General features: G+C 38.2%; 1 protein-coding gene across 8 annotated transcripts in view; it reads right to left on the reverse strand.

Moving 5' to 3' along the window:
• Positions 1 to 222: 222 nt before the first annotated feature.
• The window catches only part of CNOT4 (CCR4-NOT transcription complex subunit 4), an 82,278-nt gene continuing 55,828 nt past the window's right edge, over positions 223 to 26,672 (reverse strand). For 3 of the 8 annotated variants that reach the window (XM_014964216.1, XM_014964215.1, XM_014964214.1), the window contains exons 8-13: positions 24,039 to 24,194; positions 21,099 to 21,156; positions 20,595 to 20,844; positions 18,241 to 18,738; positions 2,439 to 2,651; positions 223 to 1,653 (exon numbers count right to left, since the gene is read on the reverse strand). In XM_014964216.1, the coding sequence (XP_014819702.1) occupies positions 1,352 to 1,653; positions 2,439 to 2,651; positions 18,241 to 18,738; positions 20,595 to 20,844; positions 21,099 to 21,156; positions 24,039 to 24,194 (1,477 nt within the window). In that variant the 3' untranslated portion in view covers positions 223 to 1,351. The remainder of the gene's footprint in view (positions 1,654 to 2,438; positions 2,652 to 18,240; positions 18,739 to 20,594; positions 20,845 to 21,098; positions 21,157 to 24,038; positions 24,195 to 26,672) is intronic. The other 5 variants (XM_014964217.1, XM_014964218.1, XM_014964222.1 and 2 more) reach the window with 3 other exon arrangements.

A 26,672-nucleotide genomic window follows, 5' to 3' on the forward strand; every position in this document is an offset into this window, starting at 1 on the left:
GCTATTGCCACGAGTAAAGACAACAATCCATTTAAACCTTTAAAGTCTGTATGGTTTTTCCACCCTTTCAATGCAGACGTCACCCTGCAAAGCAGTATTTCTATGAAAAAGTAGCTTCAGTTTAGATGAACAGGAGACAAATAAATCATGCAATGACATACGGTTTTACCAGATGCAGTAATTCAAAATCCAAGTTTGAAAAAACGAAAAGCAAACATAAAGTCATCATCAAGTTTTCTGTTTTATTTAAGATTTTAGTTTTAATTCTGAAGAAAGAGGTACATTTCCTTGGTTTTAGTTTTAGAGTCAGGTTATAACCATGTTTATTTATCTGTTTCTTTTTTCCTGTCTTTTCAATACTGCACAAACGTCCAGAAACTACAGGGTTAAGTAAAAGCTGCAGGCAGAGGAGGTCAGAGGTTGCTCCTGATGGTGATCATGTGGCCCCAATGCAGTGCTATCCCAGAGTGCCCTAATCAGGTGAATCTTTGTTTTTTTAAAAAAAAAGAAAGAGAGACTGACAGAGGAGACAGAAAGACTGAAGTAAATATCACTCGTGTTTCAGCTGCTTATAATTATATTATGTATACGCTAGGTATTAAATCTGTGAATACTTTTAAAACATTAAAGTTTACTTTAAATCTAAAGCCAAAATTAAAGAAAAATCTTATTCTCCCCTCTTTAAATCACTCTTTAGCAACATGCCACTTACTCGTAGCTATAAGTGTTTTTTGTCTTTCAACACACTTCATGTCAAACTCTGACACAAAATCCCCCTTAAAAAAAAAAAACATAGCAATTTCCCTGTGTAGTGCCACACTGAATGCAAAATAAATGCTAGGCCACTGCTTGCCCCACATGTTCAGTAAATTCATTTAAATTAAATACCTTTTTCATGTTTCTGCATTTGATTCTGCATTGCAATTTTTCCCCTACTGCAGATTGACACTTTTCCACTAGGCAGAAATACTCATGTGCAAAAGACATAAGACAGTAATATTCTCCTTAAGCATTGAGACTGCATTTTGATTTCTCTCTCTCTTTTTTTTTTTCCTTAGAACGGTTAGAAAATATTTCAAACAGTGTATTTCAAACACTGGCTCAGCAGAAACTTAACAAAAAGATACGGTCACGACCCTGTGATGGCATTGCATTTGGGGGGGAGGTTTGATCAGGAACTGGATTCTTCAGAAAGAAAGATATGACAGGGAACAGTAGGTGGGCATGGGGAGGAGTCAGGGTGGGACACTTCCTGCATTTCTAACGTTTTGGGTTTTCTTTTTCTTTTTTTTCTTTTTTTTTTTTTTTTTTTTTTTTTTTTTTTTTTTTTCCTCTTCTTTTTCCTCCTTTCCTAATGACGATCCAGCGCTGAGCTCTGTAGTAGATCTGTGGGGGTTTTACTGGGGGGTCTGAAGGCTGTCTGAAAGCCTGGGGGTGGGGAATGGAAGCTGGTGGGGTTTGAAGGAGGAGAGTAGGGATTCCAACTGGCTCTGTGCAGAGGGATCTGTGTGCCGAAGGGGTTACTGTGGTGCGTCTGTGATGGTGCTGCACTGGGGCCGTCCACCTCTGTGAGGGCCTGAAGAGATTTTAGCCAATGTGGAGGATTGTCATCTTGAAGGGTGTCTAAACTGTTTCCTGTGGAGGCTGGGATACCTATGAAGAGAAGAAAACAAACAGGGATACAGGCAAGTCAGAGGAGAAGCAGTAAGCTGAGCATGAAGGAGGTCAATTTAACCTAACAAAAAGCAACAATGAGAGAACATGATTAGTTTGTACAGAGAATGCATTTTTCTGTTACTACATATAATTACCCTGCCCGCAAAACATTTAACGTTAAATCCAGAGAAGAGAAAAGTTCCCCCTCAGAGCACTTGTTCATAAACCACACATTTTGCTATCAAACACCCTGCACAAGGACTGCATCCCTGTTGACGTGACCTTACCACACCAGACTACCAGTACACTGCATGCTTTGCCTCCTACTCTGCCTACTTGAATCATGCTTCAGCCTCTCTAACAGGGAAACACAACCAGACAGCCTTATAAAAGAGAGCTTTATAAACAAGTGGAGTACGTCCCTTTTTAAATAACAAAGTCCAGCGAATGCCTTCAGTGCCTCAGGACCAGCGGCGCACATACCGGACATGCCATCCAGCAGAAGGGACACCTACGTTGACCCTATAGATAAGCCCTGATCGGCCTGACTGCCTGCAAAGGTCCCGGGCATGCATTGCAAAGGCCTAAGTGACACTGTGTTATACCTAATGGTTCCACAAAAATTCCTGGACCCTTGAGGTTTTGTGGATGGAAGCTGGAAGAGACCACCGCATACTGACTTTTTTTTTTCTTCTTTTTTTTTTTTCCAGATGTAAATCAGTTTGTGCCAAATACCCATTTGATGGTTTGCCAGCGGAGCTGAAGGAGTGAGAAACGGTTACCTGTGATGATTGCGGGGTCCATCCAGCTGCCAGGGCTGTCCCAATTCAGGCTGTCGGTGGTGGCAGTGTTGGACGTTGGTACACTGTGGTTGGCGTTGGAGGGGGAAGAAGCATTGGGCAGTCCACCAAAGTTGATGTTAATGTTCGGTAGAAGTGCCCTTAGCCCGTCCTGCCATTCCTTCATATTTAAACTCTCTACAGAACTGCTGTTGTCTGGGAGATTTACCAACAAAAAAAAAAATAAAAGATAAAAAAAATAAAAAGCTGAAGTTAGAAACAGATGTCCTTCTTCGGTGGGGTATGGGATTTTGTTTTTATTTTTTAAACTAAGCATTTAATACTTTCCCTGTCCAAAAACTAGGGTCAATGTTTGTATGATTGATTAATTACTCAGATGGCTGGCAGGTTTTAAACCATGTGTAAGGGAGTGGGAGAAAGATTTAACTCCTCCCCCAATTCGTATTTCCCCATTTTTTTCAGTTCAGAGAATGAAATCAAGGGCACAATGGCTCTCCCTCTATTTCTAATAGGGAAAAAACCTACCAGATCCTTTATGAGAAGACCTTTGTTGCAAAATAGATAACCCAATTCAGCTGCATTATTAACAGGCAGCAGGCCCAAAAGGGTTGTTTTCTTTGAAGTATATTAAAATGAAGAAAGGCTAGGTAGGGCTTTGCAATAGAAACCGAACATGAGGAACCAGGGAGGCGGAGGAATATCACAAGAGCTTTTTGGTTTGTTATAGCTCACTCATTCACAGCCCTACAGATTTTCTTCCGAAGGAAGCGGCAATTAGGTTCTCATGAAGTTGGAGGGACTGCAATTTCCTCTTGCAGTTGACGAACAGTAGCAAAAATTCTTTAGAGACCTTTCAGAGTAATTCCTGACTCAGCAACATCCTCAAAACTTTGGTTGGAAGCAAACCAGCTGGACACCAAAACAGTCGAGTGCTTACTATTTGCCTTAGATGTTTCAGGGCATGTATTGAAAAAGGATATCACGATAATGTGGCTTTTAGCACTACAGCACATAATCCCTGAACCATTAAACCATGCTATCTAGAACAGACTATCGGGTTCTACCAACCATCTCCTGCTTCAGGTATCTCAAAGCAAATTATACACAAGCATCCTAGTATTTATCAGCCAATACAGTAAGTCATACAATTAACTTGTGGTCAAATATATTTGAAAAGAAAGTACAGGTACTAAGTTGGCAATACGCTCTTTTTGACAAAAGCTAGAATACAACTTTTTTTTTTTTAAACCATGTCTACCTGTCCTAACTGAAGAAAGGACTTTGATGTCAATGAGAAGCGTTACAGTGGGATACTTACATAATATTGCTACTTCATCAACAACGGAAAGGATTTAAGTCTTCATGGAAAATTAGAGGATATCACTAACTTGCAATTCTGTATGTTGAAGAGTGAAGAAAGCAGTCTCCCTTGCTATCAAAGCCTGCCATGGCAATTTTTCTAAAACTGAATGCTCAGAAAGAACTGATGTCTCAAGCAATTACCTTTTTGTAACTAGAGGGGGGGAAAAACAGCAAGTTGTTGAAATCCTGTGCTTTCATGCAGAAGTTTCTTTCCCCAGGCCAAAGTTTTTTAGAATAAACTTTATATAAGATTTTGCTTCTGTACAGAATTACAGCAAAAAAACTTCAATCACAAATCACAGCAAGCCATACCTCAGTCCATGCCACCAACTGAACTTCAAAACAAATTACTATGCAAATCTGCTAAATCCACTTTGCCTATGACGACTGTTGGAGCAATGCATGCATTTCTAACCCTGTGCATGCCTAATGCAGCTGTTCCAGCACGAGCATCCATCTGCAGACTTAAATGCCCACACAGAGCGGCATGGCAGCTGACACCCAGAACATCCGTGGCCAGACAGACTGACAGCACGGACAGGGCTAACAGCAAAGGTGTAAGGAGTGTAACACAAAAGTCATCTTCTCTGCATGGGCAAGTTAGCAGAATACATTTGACCACAGAATCTGGAAGATTTATAGTCAACTGCTGTTATCCCCACTCACCAGCTGAGGCTGGGGAAATCACTATTCCTCAGAGGCTACAGCATGAGGTACCTCCATGGGGAAGACAGAAAACTCCTACCTAAGCATTCCCATAAGCAAAGAAAAGGCAGATCAAAAATCAGGTAGTGGAAGTGAACCCAAAAGCATGCCCTTTACTACATGCATCATGGTGCATCTAAATATTAAAATTTTAAGTGATACAGGATAGAAAAATAGCAGTAATGGAAGTGCAGCTCTGCCTCAAGCAAGTAGCTTAAGATCAGCTTTTTAGTAACACCTTAGCACACAGAAGTAATCAGGCCTCCAGACAGTGTGACCATATCCACACGCTGTGTGCAGCAGTGTGCTCTGTGGGGCCTGGTGTACAAGTCACTGTGGGTGACAAATGCAGACTTATCAGTGATGTGTTCTGTGTTTGTTTAGCATCAAACCATAGTGCACACAACTGGCTTTCACTTCTACTTTCATTTCTCTCACTGTAAATCAGATCTACTTCCTGTTCCCTCCACAGGTCCCACTTCTTTCCTTGCTTACTAGGACCATGCACGAGTGAACATACTCATTGCAATCCCTGCAGGCTAGGGTTCTGCAAACTCATTATGATCTTAATCATGGATATTACTAACCCCCAATATGCCCTCAAAGCTCACCTGTAAGAAAATAAACACCTGTAGTAAACTATGCACCTATAACACGTCATTGAGGAAGTCCAATGAAGACAAAGCCACCAAGATGTCATAAGGAATGGGATGGGAAAATAAATATAGTAGGGCATTAGGCCATCTTGGGCTAAGAAAATGTGCGTATTTTTGTCATATTATTCTCCATTTAAAAAAAGCCAAAACGTAATACAGTATACCTAAGAGTACAGAAAGATAGCAAGCAGTTGAGACACGAGATTTTCATGGAACAGAAAAGGCTGGTGCTACTTGGCGAGGAGACACTGATCTGTGAGGCAGGCATAGTGTACCATCTATAGTGTACTCTAACAGAAGAAAACAAACAGAAATTGAGGAAGACTGTCCTTTATCTCAGCTGTCAGTACAAAATCCACTTGGAATCACAGAAGTCAAGAGATGAAAGGCCTAAAAGGGTTCAGTATCTATAAAAACTGTTATTTTCTAGCAATAAAGAAGTTTGTTTATTAAAATCTTGTGCTCCTGGGTACAAGAGTGAGAAAACAGAGAATTCCAAAAGATCTATTTATTGTATTTCACAAAAAACTGAGTTTGTGTGGCTGAAAGTCAAACTATGACAAAAGCATTGCCCTCTGACACCAAAGAAAAAGCAAGCACCGCATTCATTTCTCAGATGTCTCTAACAGGGGTTTCAAGCTTGGCTAATAAATGCAGAGAGAAAAAAAAAAAAAAAAAAAAAAAACCACGCCACAAACACAACCAAAGTTTCACAGCTTTGTCAGACTCCCAGCCTTTACAGAGAAGTGCTGCAATTAAATTATTCTTCTAATATGGTATGTGGTAAGGGATTAAAAGGCATTAAGGCGCTAAAGTAGATGGGATCAATAGAGAATGCAATGCTCTAGAACACTGCCTGCACTGCCCTCCAAGGCCTACGTTACTGGCTATAATAGGTAAAACCCCCAGTTAGAAAAAGTCCTGATGCAACCCAAGTACATGAGCAATCACCAGGCACCACACAGCAATACTCAAACCAAACAACTAAATGAGCATGTCCTCACTGGCGTCTGACAAGTTTTAAACAACAGGCCAAGTGAAAAATGCAAGTTAACCTCAAAGGCAGGAGCAACTTCTACCACCTGAAGAAAATAAGTATCATCAAAAAAAAATTACTACTCATCCTTTTTATTAAGTTTATGCTTCACCATGAAGCTAGTATCGCAGTTAAAAAATGAGAAAACGATAGTTCTCAGTTAAAGAAAAATATTTGCCTATTATCTTTCCCTACGTACAAACTTAATTGTTTCAAGGGAGTAGTTTCTTGACCAGCTAGCAGACTTCAGTTGGACATGATAACCTAGGGGTGTGAGAACCAATAGACCACTGATTCCCTCTCCCAATGAGTGCAAACACTCATCCCAGTATCCCACGGACAGTGGAAAAACGTAGAAGAAAACAAGTTAAAACCCAGTTGACTGCAATGAAAAGATTTTACACACCAAGATAAATTGGGAGATTCCTCCCCCCATGTCTCAGCTTTGCCTCTGAGAGGAGAGAATAACCAGGTGAAGCCCACCGAAAACACCACTATTAACATGAAAAAAAGGCTCTAAACATAACCCTGTCTGATATAGTGGAAGCGTGTTCACAGAGGTGAACAGATCCCAGTTTTAGCAGTGAACTTTTTCATGTGTCTGAGGTAGTATGCCAGCATGAAATAAAAGCACTTGTACATAAAATTTTCAAAGTCAACCATTGTCTTAAAGTGAGCAAAGGGAAGAAAAAAAAAAGCTTTATCACAAACTTAATCCACACCCATCACACCCAATTTAAATAAAAAAATGATTAAAGTTAGCTTAAAGTAGAAATGATTGAGCAGCCTGAACATTAATCTGTATAAAAACTGGCCATTTAATTAATTTCTAAGTAAAGTCGTGGCCCCATCATGACATCCTACCAGATAGTCTGGTAGTGTTACTTCAGCATCCTCTACCTACAATGCCTTAACGTTATTCCTTCAAATCAAAGCAGTATTTATTTGGGAGAGAGATGGCAAGGAGTATGATGCCAAAGCCAGCAGCATTGTTCTGTTGTATGTAATCAATACTTCAGAAGATGTCTGCACAAGCGTCAGCTGCACTGACACAGGCTGCTACATGACTTCCTAAATTCTGACAAATGACATCACAAAGTGATCACAAAGGTGTTTCAGATTTGGCTGCACCACATTTTTGATGCTGACACACTTGATCTTTTATATTGAGGGTAATGGGATAAGCACGCCTTACAGTTTACTTGGCAGGAAACAAGCCCACTAAAAAGAGTGTCCTACAGAGATTAGTCCATTTCAAATTACTGCTTCAATTTGATACAGGTCTGTGGTCAAATCTGTATCAAAATTCACACAGTACCTGCTTAAATAAATGCGACGAATAACAAAGATCACAAGACCAGTATGTATAAAGCAAGAATATTTCTTTGCCAAAATTATATTCCAAGCTACTAGAACAGCCCGAATTGTATAAAGCCATTAAATATCTTTATGCCAAGAGCTGTAAATATTCTAGTCCCGCTGAAAAGCAAGCAGTCCTGCAAATCTAGGTTGCAATTATTTATTTCTTTTCTAAGAACCCATCAGTATGCCATGTGTGTGATCAAGGCACACAACAGTGCTACAGAAAAGCTTCAAATAAGCAAAAGAATTTCAGAGGAAAACCATCATATGAGAGAAAATAAACTTATTAGCGATGTCACGTACCTGACCGCACAGAGTAGCTACGAAACAAGTGAAGAGACTATCAAGGTGTATTGGGTAATAGAATGGCTATTACAATGACCTGCTTGTAAGAAGGCCCTTGTGAAATCTTCAAGGACACTGTACAATAACAGTAAATTATGAAGCCTTAGCAAGACAACCAGAATGACAAAGTTAGGCCCAGGGCAAAAAAAAATTAAAAAAGGAAAGGACAATTTGCCACATCCTATAATGAAATTATGCCAATCACATTAGATAAACTCAAAAGCCTTTAATCCAAAGCTTATATACTTAATCATCAGTTATGATAAAAACTGTACCTATGTCACTTCAATATGAATAATAAGCTTGTTTGCTCATGGAATTTTTAAAACCATGAGTAAAATCCCATTTAAACTGCTACGGTCTAAAGGATTTCACTCTCAGACTTCACTCATTTTGTGTATCTATGATTTCTAGGAATCCCACAATACTGAAACCAAACAATGACGTTTCACCCATTCACAGAGGCCTGCGAACATCAAGAAGATTGAATCTGTCCACATTTAAACAGCAGTGCTGCCCATGAGGAATACGACTAGCCACTTCATTTTAGGGAGCTATCAAGTGGCAGGAGCACTAGAAGATAAAGCTGTTTGAAGAGAACATTTAAAAGCCTCACTGACATTCTCTACACACAGGAAGCAACTCGGCAATCTACGAAAACAGCTTTTTAAGTGTCATTCCACAGTGTGGATTTCCAATGAAACTACTAGGGTCATGAGCTTGAAGAGCTAGGGAAACAAAATAAGTGTACATACATAAACACACATACATGTACATACACACACCTGCAAAATTTGCTTTGGTAGTCAAGAGGCACCAGTCTGCCCTCAGATTTAAAATAATGCAAGTAAAGCAGCTTTTATCTTGATTCAATCTTGATTTCCATGGTTATACTAAATTCCACATGTACCCAATTTAAAAGACAGCCATGTAAATCAAAAAAGCACTATTTTTCAATTTAAAATAAATCAGGTGCAACTTAACACGCCAGTGAGCCAAACTATCAAGTAAAAGAGGAATATATTTAATTTTGAAGTACATGCTTCAAAGGGGAAAGTAAATTTTTCTAAATAATTTTCCTTTTTGATGATGATCTGACAGTACAACTTTTGAGCTTTCTGTGACTAAGTAAGAGTCAGAAAATTTAATTTATTTTCAGGGGAAATTCTTCTACAGCATCAATGAGGGGACAGCTCAGATATTCAATAGGATGATCCATATTTGCTTGTATATACAGTGTCAGAATTTTATTAGGTTTGAGAAAAGCAATTTTATATTAAGTATTCTGGAGAGTTCTTGTAATTGACTCAGACTTACCATGGCCCAAGAGACCAAATCTAATACATAATTATAGCAGCCAGCCACCCAATTTTAAGCTATGAGCAAATTTCAAATTGAGATTCTAACTTGCTTTGAAAAACATGCTTCATATCAGATGTTTCTACAGTATCCCACCATTTTTTATTACTGACTTTTTAATCGTTTATTGCTAAAAAAGCACAGTGGTCAACTGCAGGACTTCAAGTTGGGACCACTGTTCCGCATACAAAAAAGACAATATATTCTGTAATGCTTCCACCTTTGTCAATAAAAGCCTCTTTTCACATGAGCTAATAAGACGTTTCTCATCCAAAAAAAAGACCCTGTAAGAAAGTAGCCAGTTCTCACCACTGATAATCTTAAATGTTAACATAGACCTAAATCGAGTGCACGAAGATACTGAAATGAAGGAAATAGATATCTGAATCCTACATACAGAAGAATTTGATTAAAAAAGCTCAGAAAGACACACCATTTTATTCACCTGAGTAAACAAAGTTAATTTTTACCTAAGTATACCTGCTGCTTACTCCTAAATCCTACATCAGGGTTCAATCTCACCAGATCACCCCATCTGTCAATGAAAAACCCCCAGACTTTGACCTCAAATAAAACCACCGTGTGTACAAGTGTACTTATGAGTACATGCATAGATACATGCATAAATAAAAACGTGTAATTTGCCCTATGGCGAATGCAATAAGAAGAACTGGCAAAGAAAAATCAGATCTTCAAAGCTGTATCAATAATTAGCAAGAGCCTCTGTAGTTATGAAGGTTCTGGAATCCAGGAGTATCCAAACAATCCTCCGACCAAGGCTGTGAGACCAGCATTAGCAAAGTGAATGCATACTCTAAGAAATTATAAACTCATTTCTAATTTTTCCACATCTGTAACAAACTATTAAGGTTGATGCGTATTCATAGATACTTCAGTCATTCTGTGGGAAAATTAGATGAACTGCACAAAAGCTGAGGAAAAAAATTAAAAAATCAAACCCTCCATGACATGAAATTCATTCTGATTACTAAATGCTGTCTTCCAGTAGAGGTGGCCTACTTTTAAAATACATGGTTTTGGGTTTTTTTTTATGTAATTCCTTTGGGAACAAGCTGAAGTTCAAATGAGGCTGTGATGTAGAAGGAACCAAGAGATGGCAAAGGATGGAAAAATGTCAAATTTTTTTTATTACTCCCCTCAAATGTGATTTGGTATTGCTGGAAGGAGAAACACTTTTTGTAAGCTGCTCTTTCAGTTATGCTCTTCAGCATATTCCATTTACATTCCTTCCCCAATACAATTTTTAAAAAATATTATCTTTGCCCTTTCTTAGTAGTTATTCAAGTTGGTGTATTTCAAAATGTGTTTATGCAGGAAGTCTACGAACTGTCTGTGCTTTTTGCTAAAACTCAGTCATAACTGATATTTTGTGAGGTGGACTTGACTGAAGTTTCAGATACATGCCCGAGGCACAGCCCCTCGTTAGACACTGCTACTAACAGGTGACACTGGCAAATGTACTAATTTCTAGTCTTTTAAGGGAAATGCCAGTTTTTTTTAACATCAGCTCTAAACAGCTCTAAAGAGGAAGGTAAAAGTTCTTGTTCTATAAGCAATAAATGCAGATGAAGCTCATTTGGTGACAGTAACACAAACAGCCTGGAAATTTCATGTATGTCCTGCACTTGTTTCCCCCTGTTTCTGGGGGAGAGTTACCCAAAAAGCTGTCAGGGCTGACGGTCCAGAATGCAAACTGGGTCAGCCACTCAGGCCACCTATTTCAGCCAACACCACATTTATTTCAAGTCTAGCAGTGTTAATGTAATTAGTCACTCCTCTGATGTATTTCAGCCAAGAGCAGTTAAGAGTATTTCTTGATTATTTTTTTTTAACATTTTTTGTCACATTTTCTTCTTCCAAAATAAAATGACACATTTAAAAATAGGCATTTTACTACTCAAAAAAGCAGGATGCCTGTCTTCCACTGCCATCGCTAATAATCTTATAATCAAAGATTTGAAGAAGTTTGTAAGAGCTTAAAACCAAGCTCAGAGAGATGAGGGCACATATATTTATATATTGAGCTTTATTTGGAACAGTATTTCCTACACAAGAATAAGAAAAAATTCCGCAGGGTTTTAAAAACAGTTGCAATATTAGCATTGAAAAGGCACTGGGAGGGAAGGGTGGGTGTGTGAGATGAAATTTTGGAACAGATGGGGAAGTAGCAGGACTCAAAGGACAGGTGCTGTGGATGAAGTTCTCTCAGAGATCGTGACAAGATTACGCTAAGGCAGGCAGACTTTAGTAGTAAGTGTAGAAAGCGTATAGGAGTTAAGGGACAAGACAGCAGAGGGAGGACAAGGAACATCCATAGCAGATTTCAAACAATGTGACTGCAATCTTCACACCAATTTAATATGTTGGAAATTAATCCAAAATCCCACTTCTGTTTATTCTAAACCTAGCAGCACCACCCTGGGTGCATTAAAAAAACCAAAACCATACCATCTCCAGAGCAACAAAAGCAAGCAAGCCAAAAGTTCATTTTCAGATTGAATTTGTTTCATATTGTGCTGAACACTTCACTTCTTCAGCAGTGAAATAGAAAATTAGTTACGATGAGAAATAAAAGGAGAATGAAATTCAGGGGTGGGGGATACATACAGACACAAGGCATCTCCTAAAGAAGAGGGGTGGAGGCCCAAGAACCTCCACAGGAAGAAGTGGGAAGCAGCAGGCATAAAGACTGGTGAGAACAAAATACTCAGTGGCAGAGACTATTCTAAGAACAGTCATCTTCATTGAGGAAGGGAACACACAGGGTCTATGCAAGGGTCAGTAAAAGCAATACTGGAAATAGCTGAGGTTGTTTACTTTTCATTTTATAATTTAAAAGCAAAGTGTTCAGGCCTTTATTTTCAAATGAGGAGTGACCTTTATATCAGGATAACACCCACTTCTGCGAGGGTGGAGGCTCTGCGCTCTGGAAGGATACAGGTCTTTGGAGGTGCCATGTATGGCACCTACAACTAATAGTAGTATCAGCCAAGGTTTTCACCACATTTCCTATTTTCAACATTTCTAGCTAATCAGAGGAAGATTTCAGATACAGGCAGCCACAGATCTCACCAGAGGTGCAGAAAAGACGACATTCAGTTGCCATGCTTTCTGCCCAGCTGCTGTTGGAAAGCCACACATCAAGGAAGACCAAGTGAGAAAACAGTCGTCTTTAAAAGATTGGGACAGAAAATGGACTAATGCATCTCTTACTGTTAAGAGTAAGGCCATGAATACTTAAAACTGGTGTTAAACCTTTCACATATTGTCAAGTCAAGAGAAAAAGTGTAGAAAAAATGCTCTTTCAACCACCACATCCAAAATAAAGGGATGTGAGATTGCACTTTAAGTCCCATTGCCTGTTGCTAGAGGATGCGATTAAACGCATTTTGTACACAGCATCTGAAGAATTTTAAGTTTTACAACATGCTGAATTCAACCACTATACCACATGAGCCAGACTCTCTTCTTGAAAGTGACAGAAGCAGAACGCCTCTAAGACTCCATACCAAATTATTATCCTGAGACCACAGAAGAGTGTCAGGTGCTATGCTGGAAATTCAATTTTTTTGGTTCCATGACTGTATAAAACAAGCCGTGCTTTTTTTCGCTCAGAAGACAGAATCGACTATCAAGAATCAACCCAAAGAGAAGAGACAAAGTCAGAAGGACAAAGGTCAAATAAGAAATGTGTGCCTCAAATGGAAATGAGGTTGTTTTGAGAATACCAAGTCAGACAAAGACTTAGTATTAAAGACAGAACATGACCGCTTATTCTGATACCTCACTCTTCTCTGTGGTCTTAAAAGTCGTTTAGACAGTATGATAGCAGCCAACACACAGGGATCTTCCTTTGTTTTACTAAAATGTTGTCGAAGAAGTAGCATTAGACAAGAAAGGATTCCATGTTCAAGACAAGTTCAATACCTGGGGGCATAGGGGCCACAAAATTTGAAGTGGGACAAAATGCAACACCCTAAGTGGTTCAGATATGAAAGAGTTCAGGACAAAGTGGGAAGAAGTTGGACCTTCTTGGTTGGACCTAATATAACCTTCATTGTTCTGCCCTCTCTGCTACCAGCTATTGCTTCACAAAAAAAACAAATTTAAGCAAAACTCGAAAGTGCCTATGCAAGTCAGTGTCTTGATAAGGAATACACCACCACCAGACAGACTGCTGGATGGCACCCAAACTAAATAGAACTAACTATTTATTGTCTCAATCTCATCTTTAAATATACATAATTCTATCATTTAGGCTGTGCATATTCAAGAAATATAAACCATAACATCAAAACAAAAAGGTCTTGAGAGAACAAAAGTTTGATTGTCAATTATATTCAGCTAAAAAGACTTACGACGTTCAAGCCCCCCATTTTGAAGTTTCAGGAATAGTTCACAGAAGTCTTACTGCAATCTCCACATCAATGGGCTTCATCATCTAAAATAACTTGATGGATTTTACACTGGTTATTTTCAAGGACAACAGGTAAAACTTTTTTCTTTCCCCTACCCTAAACGGGGTTTAATTCTTCATGCTTCCTATCTGCGTCTGTGTCCACTTGACTATTTTCTCTATCTTAGATTTCTAATATATGCATGATACACATAAATTACATATGTTCAAGAAGCATTTGACAATGCTCCAAGATGTATGGTTTAATTTTTAGGCTGCCCTGTGTAGTGTCAGGAGTTAGACTCAGTGAACGTTAGCCCTTAGCGGTCCCTTCAAACTCAAGGGGTTTCAATGATTTATACAGGAAGAATATACACAATATTGCATAGCATTAGTTTTGGAAGACTTGAAATTTTAAACTCTCATTATTATTAAATTGATAAGTTCTAACAATTTTTTTTGTCATTTGGAATTAAGTTCAGGAAAATTATGAAACTTAAAAAATGAAATAACAGCCAGTGTTTCAAAATGTTAAGAACTGACAGGAAAGGTGGTCTAACCGTTTACAACCTTTTCCTCATACTTCTAACTGTGTGAATTTGTTCTTATACTTTTTCTATGTAATAAAATCAATGAATACCAATCACTCAGTAAACTCAATAAAACAATATATTTCTATTTTCCCATTATTAAAATGTATGCATCTCATCTTATAAGCCTCAAACCACACTTAATCTGAGACCTGCTTTACCCTATGATCCAATACTATACCTGTTATTTTAGAACACACCAACTGGCAGTAGGGTAGCGAAGATGATAGAGTAGTAGCTATCAAATTACAAAGAGTTTCCTGTTAACCTGAAGTAACAAAAATAAAGGCATACAGCCACCCACATTGCTGTCAGTGATCTTTCCTTTGGCATTATCTGCAGAATAAAGGATAGCTGCTGGCCTATATTCTTAGTATAGCTTGCACATAATTTAGGGTAAGATTGCTCTTTGCAACAATCATGCTGTCCATGAATATAAAGTCACTAAACTTTTCTCCTGAAGCACAGTTACACAGTTATAATTACACAGTAAATCATCTAATCCATCCCATGCCAGAGAACAGCATCAAGCCCAAGTTGTCCCTTACAATAAGAACATGTAACATCTGCTACAGTTTGCAAAATCATAGGGTTTGGGGAGGAAAAAAAATATGCTAGTTTGGGAGTCAGTCAATCAAAAAGTTCATTTAAATATGGGTTGGGGACAAATGTAAGCCTGATGAATATGACACATTTCAAGTGTATGCATAATAAAATTATGAAGTCAATCATGTGTCATTGTGTCATTTCACTGGAAACAGCAGAATGAGTTTAATAAATACTGCTGCCTCTGAGAAATAGGCTACCAAATTCCATATAGAAATTATTTTTAGATGAGAGATTAAAAAAAAAAAAAGTAACGCCTGTGTCCCTCCATTTAAATCTGGTGCACATCACAAAATAGCCCTACCTGGAGCTGTGGGGTTATGAATACAGCACAGCTCTGATTCTCAACTAAACATAAGGTAGCTTTAGAACATTCCATTAAACATGTCGCATACGAGCATTTCAAATTCATGTGAATATTAATGCCTACCTAAAGCAGAAGCAGCAGTAGTTTTAAGACATTGTTTTCTTCATACAAGCTTCCTAACCACAAATAGCAAGATTAACTGAAATTGGATTTAGAAAGCCTACAAAATACTATACTAACCTTATATGAAGTTATAAGAGTTTTTAGATCTGCTTGTTTTCACATATATGAAATAGACAAGTTGAAAAGAGGTGATTAAATAAAGCAGGCAAACACACAGAATAAATGATTGTGGGTTGTTTTGATGTTTTTTGTTGGTTTTCTTTTTTTCCAAGTGACTGGTCCAGTATTATCTGCTTTAGAAATTTATAGTCCTGTAAAAATTGTGATCAAAGACCTCAGGAAACATGCAGCTTCAACAGCAGTTGAGGGTCTATACTAGAAGACAGAATGTGAAGTTTCACCTGCACTAGCTTTCTTTTGCTGTTACATAAGAAACAGCTAAGTTAAGGTGTTTTGGAAAATGTCATCAATACAAGCTAACAAAAGAGCTAGCAAAAAGGAGATTCAGGTATACTACCACTAACCTCTCCATACTGCTAAACAGCTATTATGATATACACCACCTTTCTAGCAGGTCAGCTAGAGTTTGCAATAAAGCACTGTAATAAAGTCCCATCAACATGATTTCTCTGTACTTGTACACCACTTTCCTCCCCCAACCCCACCAGGCAGCTGTATCTGTAAATCCAATGAGGAAACTAGGAAAATTCTATAATTATATACCTGCTACTGACAGATTAAAGGCAAGCATAAAGAACAGGTATTATTTTTTCAAAAAGAATGTAAGAGGAACTCATTGAGAGATTTTTACACTAAATAGAGATTTGAAAAGAGAGAAAAATCACTAATTTGCAAACTATTAAGTTAGCACACACAAAAAGAGATATGAGGGCATCTCCTGACTTTCAAATTATTTGTATAATATTCTAGCCAGATAACTAAAGAAACCCTAGGCACTAAATACCATACACTGAATACAAATCCATAACCTAGCAAACAAACCCAGAACTATCTGAGACTTCAGCTGGTTTCTGACAAAAGGAAAAGAAAAAGGAGTAATCTGTTTGGGCAAGTGATTCTTTTTTTCAATATATATCAAAGCTGACATGTAGATCAGCTGAGAAGTGTTTGCACTGCAGCAACTGCTTCTATTTAATTGTCAGCCAGGCAACTAACAATGTTTTGTAAAACAAGAGATTAAGACCAACTCAAAGGAACTCTCCATAGAGACTACAGCAGATGTTTATTTTCTGTTTTTAGCACTGTATCTGCCAAAAATATTTTGAGATTAATTGGTTCTAGCAGTTGCATACAGAAAGGGTATACTTAAATATCAACTCTGGTGCCTTAAAACATATGGGGGAAGTAAAAAGCATGGGCTGTGCATCAACCAACACCACACAACTGGCTCTTCAGGAGTCATACCAAGGATCTGCGAGGTCCCCTTTAATTGCCTTTAGTAGTTTGAAAGTAATGCAATTTAAAGAATGCTGTTGCAAACCTAGAATCAACCTGTACTATGAACGGGTCTTTTTCAACACTACAGACTTTTTCTGGTTCCCTTAGTCCAGACAATAGTCTTGTTACTGGCCCCTGAACCAGCAATTGTTAGAACTGAGTGGTAAAATTGAAACTTGATGTCTTGCAATGCTCCGGGAAGTTCTGTGTGGCTTAGGGGAAAGCGAGCAACAATTTGCAGCATCCTTAGCACGGCATTTTTGACTCCATATAAATTTTCATTTTTTAAAAAATGCTTCAGTGTAGCCAACATCAGTCATTTTAGTCTAACGACTTTGCCACTGCCAGTATAAAAAGTTCTGAAATACTTGGATTTCTAGCCTGGACCAAGTGTTTATACTACGAATCAGCCTAAGGGCCTTACAGCAGTATCGTAGCTTCAACGAGACTTCAAAGAGGACAAAGTAACAGCCAAAATTAGCTCTTGTACTAGAGTGTCAAAAGCACAGTGACTTTCTAGGTCACTTTCTTATAGTATAACTAGTACTTCTTAAAATCCATGAAAAGAAAGTAACACTGGCAACAGCTCAAGAGGCTGTTTTCTCCATCTCAAGGCTACAAAGAGCTTACAGAGACTTTCCATCTGCAGTTCATTATACTCTTAATATTCCCCCCCGTTAGGAAAAGAGAACCTGTTTGGGCCAAGCTAAATCAGAAGCATGGAAGGACGTCAAAGTCCAGAAATTAATTTTTAATCAAGACAGTTATTGTTACAATTAGCTCCTTAGGTTCTTGCAGTAAACATTACAACTATCAATCCATTCAGGGCAGCCTGAACTGGCCCGACTCTACGCTTATTTTCCTCCAACATCACAACCCTCCCAATCAGGATGAATCCTCTTACACACATTGTAAGCATCCATTCAGTGGAAGATTAGCATAATATTAAGGCCATCTGAAGTACAGAAATGAACAGCACTGAATGTTTTATTGTGCAGCCATTTGGTTGTGCGCAAGAGGGAATAACCCAGCCAAGACATCTGGCAGAAATTACAATCATTACCATTTTTTACACAATTTTAAGAACTCTGATCAGCACCTGCATGTCAACGTGGAAGTCGCAATGAGCTTCCAGGGCCTACTCTTAAGGCAAGCCAGTCTGGCAAGACTGAAGAACCAAAATACCGATCTGCTTTGGCACAAAATTAAGCGGGCACAGAATACTCCACCTTCCTTATAAAGCTCAATATTACAAGGCTAAACATCCAGAATTTTTATTTTTTTTAAATGGAAAGGGCCTATTTAAAACAATATTCCTCCCTCTGCTAACAAACCCAATATGACTGTAAAGAGATACCACTCTACCACTTGTAGCTAGCTACTCCCTTTTTCTGTTCTGGCTCAGAGGAGCTGAAAGCATGAATTAAGTCATATTCACAGCTGTCCCGATTGACCTACCTGATATAGGGATCCCTCCAAGACCTGTGCTGTGTTGTGGTGGAAGATTCAAGTCCAAGAAATTACTATTTGAGGTGGGATTTGCTGTGTGGTTCAAGTGCATGATGCTATTGCGTGGGAAGGCCATCCAAGGATAGCGAGCTGCTTGGCCTGGAAAACTGAAGGAGTTGTAAACTGCTCGATGTTGTTGAAACTGTGGGAACCTCTGTGGCATGACTGGAAAGGTGCTACTGAGAGAGTTGGCATTTGCGGGTGCAGCAGGATGCAGGAATCCAGAGCCTGGCCCTTTGGCAGCTGTAGTGTGTGGGGTAGGGTTCTGAAGAGATGTGGGCGAGAGGGAAGGTTGGTCTTGGACTGACAGTTCCTTCTCAATCAGGTCTGCTAAGGCTTTGCGGGTGATGTCAAAGGGGTCAAACCCTAAGTCGTCCTCTTGCTGTTTGGAGGAACCAAACCCAAAAGCCGCTTGCCAGTCTGTGGAGGAGGATACTGGTATAGTTTCTGCCAGAGAGGAGAAGAACAGAGTTTAGAACAAGAATTAGTAAGCATTTATCCATACAAAAATTTCAGCCTCGTTGTACCTGAATCTATGCTGCCGGTTATTTTTTCATACAATAACTCTTTATACATTCCCCAAAGACACCTTACTCATCAGCTTAGAATGCCATTTCCAGATCAAACTGTCACAGATTTCTACTTAAGGTGAAGTGGTAGAACTAGCAAATTGTACTTCTGTAGTTCAGGAACTACAGAAAAACCTTGTCAAATAAGTATTTTCAGTAATAACACCAAGTGGAAAGAGACCAATAAACACTTGCTTAGAACCTACTTTACATCCATATTTGATGGAAGTGTGACTAAGCAGACTTTAAATAAGATTTTTATTCAGTTCAGTATTTTGCTTTCAGTATTAATGCTGTGCTTCAGTTCTGCTGTGCAAGAAAGGTAGTGAGGAGATGCTCCCTCCCAAAGGGGGAACCTCTGAGCAACGATTAAAAACAAAGCCCAACCGTCTACCATTATGAAGGAAAACAAGCCAAATTCTCGAGTAGACACCTTGATAAAACAAAAGGAAATAAGGAACTGCATTAGAAGATATTGTTAAATATTTTGAGACAATGTTGCAAGAAAAGAACAACGGGTTATCAGAATTTGTATTTTCAATTATTACTTCATTTCATTATACTGTTTAAGTTTCTTATTCAGGTTTAGTTTCACCGTATTTTTCCTCAAAATTGTGGCAATGGAAGCTGATGAATACAAGGTAGTAAGTATCACTCAACATCAACTCCCTCTGCTGGTAGGGAATATGGTCTGCTTTAAATAGTTAAAATTAAGCTCAGTATCCTGTCAGAAAAGAAACTTGCACTTCCATTTTCCCTCTAAAATCCATGATGACAGACAAAAAGAGTTGCTAGACAGACAAAAACTTGTCCTTTGTATTTTTATTTAAATAGCAACCATACATTTTATATTAATTATGAAACAGAAAAGACCTCTACTACATGGAAATTGTCTCTTACTGCTACTTAATCCTCACAAATATTAGTGCTTATAGCACATTAGTAGCAGGCAATTTCCTTGGCAATAAATATTGTTTACAAAGAGGATTATGACATCCAGATGTCAGATAAACATCAAAAGAAGACTAATCACTAAGTAAACCGTGTCCTAAACGATCATTTACATTCTATTTATTAGTGATATTGTTTTATTCCATTTTCTAACAATGCCCTCAGATTTATAATTTCTGAGCTCTTAAATACTGTTAAACATTACCAAGAATAAATACACCTAAAATGACGTTTCATTCACATGCAGTGGTGTTTCATAGGAAAGTGCCTGTAAAATATAGACATCTTTCTGTTGATGCAATTAACTATATTTTTATCTTTTATGAATACATATAATCTCACTTCAGAAAGAGAAAGATTAGGCACCTTCTGATAACCATGCAGGATACTAAAAAATTTCTGAATTCCACTGCATAACTTCTGATGTTAGATTATTACATCAACATATACTGACACTGTATTTCCCCATTCCAAATAAAAACCTGTAACATTAAATATTAAGCATACATGTCACATCCTATTATTTAGACAGGCACACAGCTGAGAAAAACTAAAATAAGGACTCTGATAACTTAGCCATGCAGCTGGAAAACTCTGTAAAGTTTGTTCTAAAGAAGAAGCCCTTACATCAGTGCAATAATTTGCAGTTAAGTGACAAGTTTTAATCATTTGCGGAGGGCGAAAAAACAGTATGGAGCAAGTGCTAGAGTTTTTGATTCTAAACAGTTTTAGACATCAGTTCCAGAAGCAAGGAATACCCAGCCATGTCACCTGTGTGCATACCTGATGTGAAGAGGCTCTGTGGTTCTGGTGCTGTGGGCCAGTCATTTGAAGTCTGTGGAGAGCTGGGGAATGGAGGAAGCCCACTAGGGATGGGGTTAGGGTGCCGAAAGTTGTCAGAAAAGAGCGACTGTGATTCTGTTACAGCCCCTTCAAAAGGAGACCGTGCACTGTGATTAGATGAACTGATGGGTATGACTGGATTGGGTTTTGTTAAACCAGGCGGTGGTGAAGGTGTGTCACTGTTTGTTATCTACAGGCAAGAGGATGAGAAACAATTAGGACATGTGTTTATATATAAAATACTTTTCACTAATACAATTGAAAAGTTTCCTCAAAACTTTTGGTTGCAATTAGATTAGTTAACATAAAGCTCAGTATAAGGTCAAAAATACTACTTAGTTTTGTTTATGATACACTTCAGAAAGTACTTGCTACTTCACCTACAAGTTGCACCATATCCTCTAACTCGGTTTTACTTTCACAGCCTTTATATTTATGTCTTACCTGCTGGGAGCTGTCACCATTTCCTATACTGAGGGAATCTGAAGGTTTGTCGATAGGGCTGCAAAAGTGGGAGGGGAAAAGAGACAGTAAGACACTCAAGTATTTAACGTGAAAATCAACATTTGCTTTCACAGTGGTAGAAAAGCCTTGAAATAAAGACAAAGCAAAATTAATTAGGATGAATTAAGAAGGAAATAAGTCCACTTATTATTTATGAAACTGTTTAATTATAAGCATTCCAGTCATTTGCCATATATTGCAATATTTCTTCCCACCACTCTGCTTGATGACTACCCTGTTAAGGAACAAAAGGAAAGTTTTAAACATGATCATAGTAACTATGACATTCAAGAAAACACAACTCTTGTACTATAGTAGTAGTCCATAGTAATCAGTTCCATCTGTGCTACTACTGGAGAGGAACTTGGGAGCAGATTTGTTTTTCAAATACTTAAGTTGTTAGTTCCCACAGAAGTCCTAAATAAATCTTGGGAAAGATAAAGGATTAAAATAACTATTTAGTCCTGGCAGCAAGTTAAGCTTCCCACCAGCCTTCAAGCTTTAACTAGGAGAAATTAGTTCCAAGGTAAAAAAAAAAAAAAAAAAGTTTTGAGGTGATAGAAGGGGGAAAAAGGCAGGAAAAGACACAGCATAAACAGCTTCCCACCAACATAAAGGGAACAAAAGATAAGATACAGCAGAAAGCCACCTCAAAAAGCTGTTCACTGGGAATTAACATGACTCGGCTGAAATGGCACATCTCAGGACACAAGATGCTGACAGGCAACTGTGACTTGCCTTAATAAGCGAAATACCACAATAATGAAACAGTATTAGTTCAAGTGCAGGTTAAAATCTCTGCTTTACAACTTCAAGATACTTTTGTTTTTATCAACCCATAGGGAAAGATGCACAAGCATCAGGCCACACAACCCAAAACACTGGTTCTACAATCAAGGACCAGAAGTAGGAACACAAATTTCAGTCCAGAGAATGTCACAGAAGTCAAATTACAGGCATGACGTGTTAGCACAAGACGAATATATTTAGTAGTTATTTTAACTGGGTGCAGACTTCAGATTCTAGCTACACCTTTTTCAAACACCTCTTGCTGTTGCAAAGTTTAAATATTGCATAGAGCCACAAACCAAGGTCAAAAATCCATAAGATTTGAGTCCTCCCACATTTGTTCTCTCCTAGAGAGTAGAACAGGAGAGAACGTAACTGGAGTAGAATAACTGGGGTAGAAACACAGGAGGATTATTTCTTCTCCATCCTAAAGAAATCATGTAAGAGTAATCTGTTGATAAAAACAATTTTTGTGCAGAAAAACACTGATTGAGTCAGTATCTCAAAAAGATACCTGAACCTGAATTATTCATGACTATAAAAGAAAAAAAATCAGAGGAAGATACTTCCAAACAAGCACTACCGCAGTGAAGATTTACAAATACTTTCTACTCCATGATCAAACATCATAAATAAAGTTGTTCCATTTGGAACAAACTGCCTTGGGTTAGTAATTTCTGAATACCTATAGCACAAAAGTTTGCTGTAGACTCCTCACTACACAATCACTCTGATTGTAGAGCTGATATTCCAGCCAAATTCTTTTCCCAAAGCTAGTCACAATGCTACAGTTTAATAAAGTGTGCATAAGACAACTTTTAATAACAATTTAAGTGTTGAAAATGTTTGCTTATTATACTTGAACCTGCCTAAGGAACCTTTAATTGTAAGACTGGCTTCCAGCCCTCAGGAATGAACAAGATTGATTATCTATTGGCTACAGTATTTTTACCTACTGCAATGGGGTGTAAAGTACTGACATGGTGGTGAGACATTGGAACAGGTTGCCCAGAGAAGCTGTGGATGCCCTATCACTGGAGGTGTTCAAGGCCAGGCTGGGCAGGGCTTTGATCAACCTAGTCTAGTGGAAGGTGGCCCTTCCAGAGGGAAACCTGGTGATCTTTAAGGTCCTTTCCAACCAAACCCATTCTATGATTATATAGATTTCAGAAAAGATAAGGAGGAAGCTGCATGTCACTATTGAGATGCAACCACAGGATCTCTGATCACACCTCAACAGGACTGCTGTCAAGCCTAACAAGAAGGTACCATTTTCAACAGCGCTCACAATGTTAATGCAATTCAATATTGATTTAAAACAAAGATCAGCTACCTCATCTGCAACATGACTTCTTGAAATATTTGGGTTTACCTTGTTATTTTCCCATCCAACCCCTGAATGAGCCCAATTGATATTACCTAAGGGGGCCCATGAAAAACAAAACAGCATGACTACAGACTACCATCAGAACTTCTAGTGATGCTTACGACGGAAGAGGACACCAGTTTCATTCAAGGAGGGCACCAAAAGAGGAGAAAATGTTGGTTAGCAATAAATAAGTTATCGCAAGCAGATTAATTACTTCCTCTGCACAAAGAAGCCTCAGTTGAATTTGCTGCCCAGTTGTCCCTGTTACTGAGTGATAATTAGAGCACCTTTACCTCCGCAGTTGTGTTTCTGGAACAGACCACTGTAAAGAAATAACTGATATGCAGCCCTAAAATTTAGTTTCCTTCTGTTTAAATCTTTCCAAGTGAAAAGCCTCCTGATGTAGAGCAGCTAGTGTGCTACTGAAGGGCTCAGCTCTGGCTGGGACCATGAAGCTATATAGCTGTTGATCCTCCCGTTATTCAAGTTCTCCTCAGCCCTCACCTGTACCATTCACTTACTAACTTTATGCTGGGGTTCTCCTGCACAATCTGCCAATCAGTCTTTTTGACATGGGCTAAGCTAAGCCCAACTTTTTGTGATCTGATCAGGATTTGAATCCAGCTCTCCAACCAGAGAGAGAGACTGGAGAATCATTCCCTCCACACCAATCAGTGAGAGAGAAAGCAAGCTATCTGAAGTATAAAAGGCAGCACAATTACCCGAAATCTGAGTCTGCACCATCTGGAGTCATGTGTTCTGGGTCTGTGCCATTTTCTAATATAGGAGGCGTTTTCCTGTGTTCCATTGTTAAACCGTTGGCTGATTTACTTGAACTCTGTAATGATGGCCAGGCATCTTTGTTATTACTGTTGGGTCTGGAAAAAGGCAAGAGTAAAAAAAAAAAAAAAGAAGAGTTCAAGTTATGAAGAAAGTGTTTTAAAAATTTTAAGCACTGGGGAAATAAATCCTTGTGCCAGACAATCTAGAAGAATAGATTTATCTGGATATTATTTCTCAGATTTTAAATGGTGTTGACTTAAAAAAGAACTATTGGTAGGGAGGGGAGAGAGAGAACTGGGGGGAGTTCTGTTTTCTTCATTGAATAGATTGGACTTGAGCGTTGGCAAAGCAGCTAACTTGTCCATTTGGTGGAGAAGAAAAAAAAAATAATAAAAAACCCAAAACAAAAATCCATCATCAGCTTCAAGTATCCAGACCTACGCACCTCCTTTATAATTGTTTGCTTTATCCCGTAAGTATTTTTAAGTTCTGTAAATCATGAGCTAAATCACTTTTTTAAAAAAAGAAATAAACGTTTTATATTCCAGGCCCTAACAAGCCTGTACCCAACAGATGTAGTTTGTGCTTTACACCTGCTACACAAGAGTCCAAAGCACAGCTTTACTAACAGAGCCTGAGACCAGCGCGACGAACACACTGTTCACTCACGTTAGTGCTCCTTTCACTTCCAGTTTAAAGCCATAATTACTTCCCTTTTATAAAGTAACATAAAATTTCATTTCAGAGTGCACATTAGATGTGAAAGTTCAAGAGATGACTCAAAGCCCAAGTTTTTGCTGAAAATAGTTTTTTATAGATTTTTATACAAATCGAAGCGAGCTGGAATATCATCTATAACTGCATGCATTCAAACACTGTATTTGCTAACCCTACAGTCTTACTGTAAAAGATTTGCATTTGTGTTCTCCAATTCTTTTAGATCAACTTTAGCTTTTCATTTGCTTCAATTAGGATGCTGTTTTCAGTGTCCAAGTGCTGTCTTCATAAGGAATAAGCTTTTGAAAAAAGTTTTTAAAATACTTATGTTCCTCCTGATGCCCCCTTCATTAATATGTTCTTATCACACAGTGCAAAATAGACATCTCTAAGTCATTTTAGTCAAATCACAGTCAAAATCTGAAAATTCCCATAGCTGCTTATAGAATCGTAGAATCATAGAATTGTCTAGGTTGGAAGGGACCTTAAGGATCATCTAGTCCAACCATCAGCCTAACTCTGACAAAAAAAAATAAGAAATAAGCAATATAAAAAAATAGCAACACAAGTGTTTCCTATTCCTATTCAGGTAAAATGGGTATTACTAGCTCGCCTCAAATCTTAGTATTGTAAGATTTGCTATTCTACCTCCATCTTTTCTCATATACCTATACAATATGCACAGATGAGAGCCTTAATCTGATTTACAGATCTCATCTTTGCTTTGTACACATTTGAAATAAGAGATAGTGCATTGATCAAATATTGAATATCAAAGGATGAAGACGCATCAGCAGCACAGTGTCAGCATTTAATATTTTCACCCTTACAACAAAGAGCTGTAAATCTAGATATAACAGGAGTTCCAATCCATTAACAGGTTTATTTTAAATATAAAAATTTATGCCCGCCCCAGTGCAAAGTCATCTCTGTATGAAAACTAACTTTAAAATGTCACAGTTAAGAGTCAGTTTTACATGCAACAAGAAAAGTAAAGAGAAAGAAACTTTTATGTTTTGGGGTGAGCATTTGTGCACATGGGTGGTTTTGTTTTGTTTAAGTTCAAAGCTGCATGCTTCTAAAGGGCTATTTTCTAAAAGACCAGCAAGTGCTTAACAAGTGTTTCCACTTGTAGCATAAAAAAGCATTCATTTCAGATCTTTAGGAAAAGGTCAACAGTGGGGAAAAAAAAAAAGAGCTTGATCTGTTTGAAATGTTGAAATGTGGACTATACCTCTTAACTGTAAGAGAATGCAGTCACCATGCCTATCAAGTGACATTACCAAGAGATGAGTAGTCACATTCACAAAACAGCACTAGAGGATTTTAACGTTTGCCATCAGCAGCAAGAATAAAGGTCTGCAAGTAGGACCTTTCAAATTACAACACAATTGTGAAAAAGTGTATGGAGTTTAAGAAACTGTTTTCTACCACTGGATATTTATAATTAAACATCTACTATTTAGAACTCAACTTGTGTCCAATTCCAGAACAGAACAGAAATCCTGCACCCCAGAAAAAAAAAAGCTACCACAAAATTATCAGAGGCTCTGACAAAGTGCCAGAAATATTAATATTCTGTCAATGAATCAGACAAAACCAAGAACCCAACTGGGCAGAGAGCTGTGCAGGAGAACAATACACATTCACTGGCTCCCAAACTACATTTTGTACTGATGAACAGGACTTGAAACATTTCAAAGGCCCAGCTGCAAGAAGAAATTCACTTTGCAGCCCAAAAGGTGGTGCCTAGCATCAGCAAAGAACAGAATCTGTGTTGAGATGATACTGTTCAGCTGACGAGACATTAACTCCAGACCACTTGTTGCCTTAGAGTAACATGCCATTTTTTCCAC

The sequence above is a fragment of the Calidris pugnax genome, unplaced genomic scaffold (genome assembly GCF_001431845.1).
Source record: "Calidris pugnax isolate Ruff unplaced genomic scaffold, ASM143184v1 scaffold44, whole genome shotgun sequence".
Lineage (NCBI taxonomy): Eukaryota > Metazoa > Chordata > Aves > Charadriiformes > Scolopacidae > Calidris > Calidris pugnax.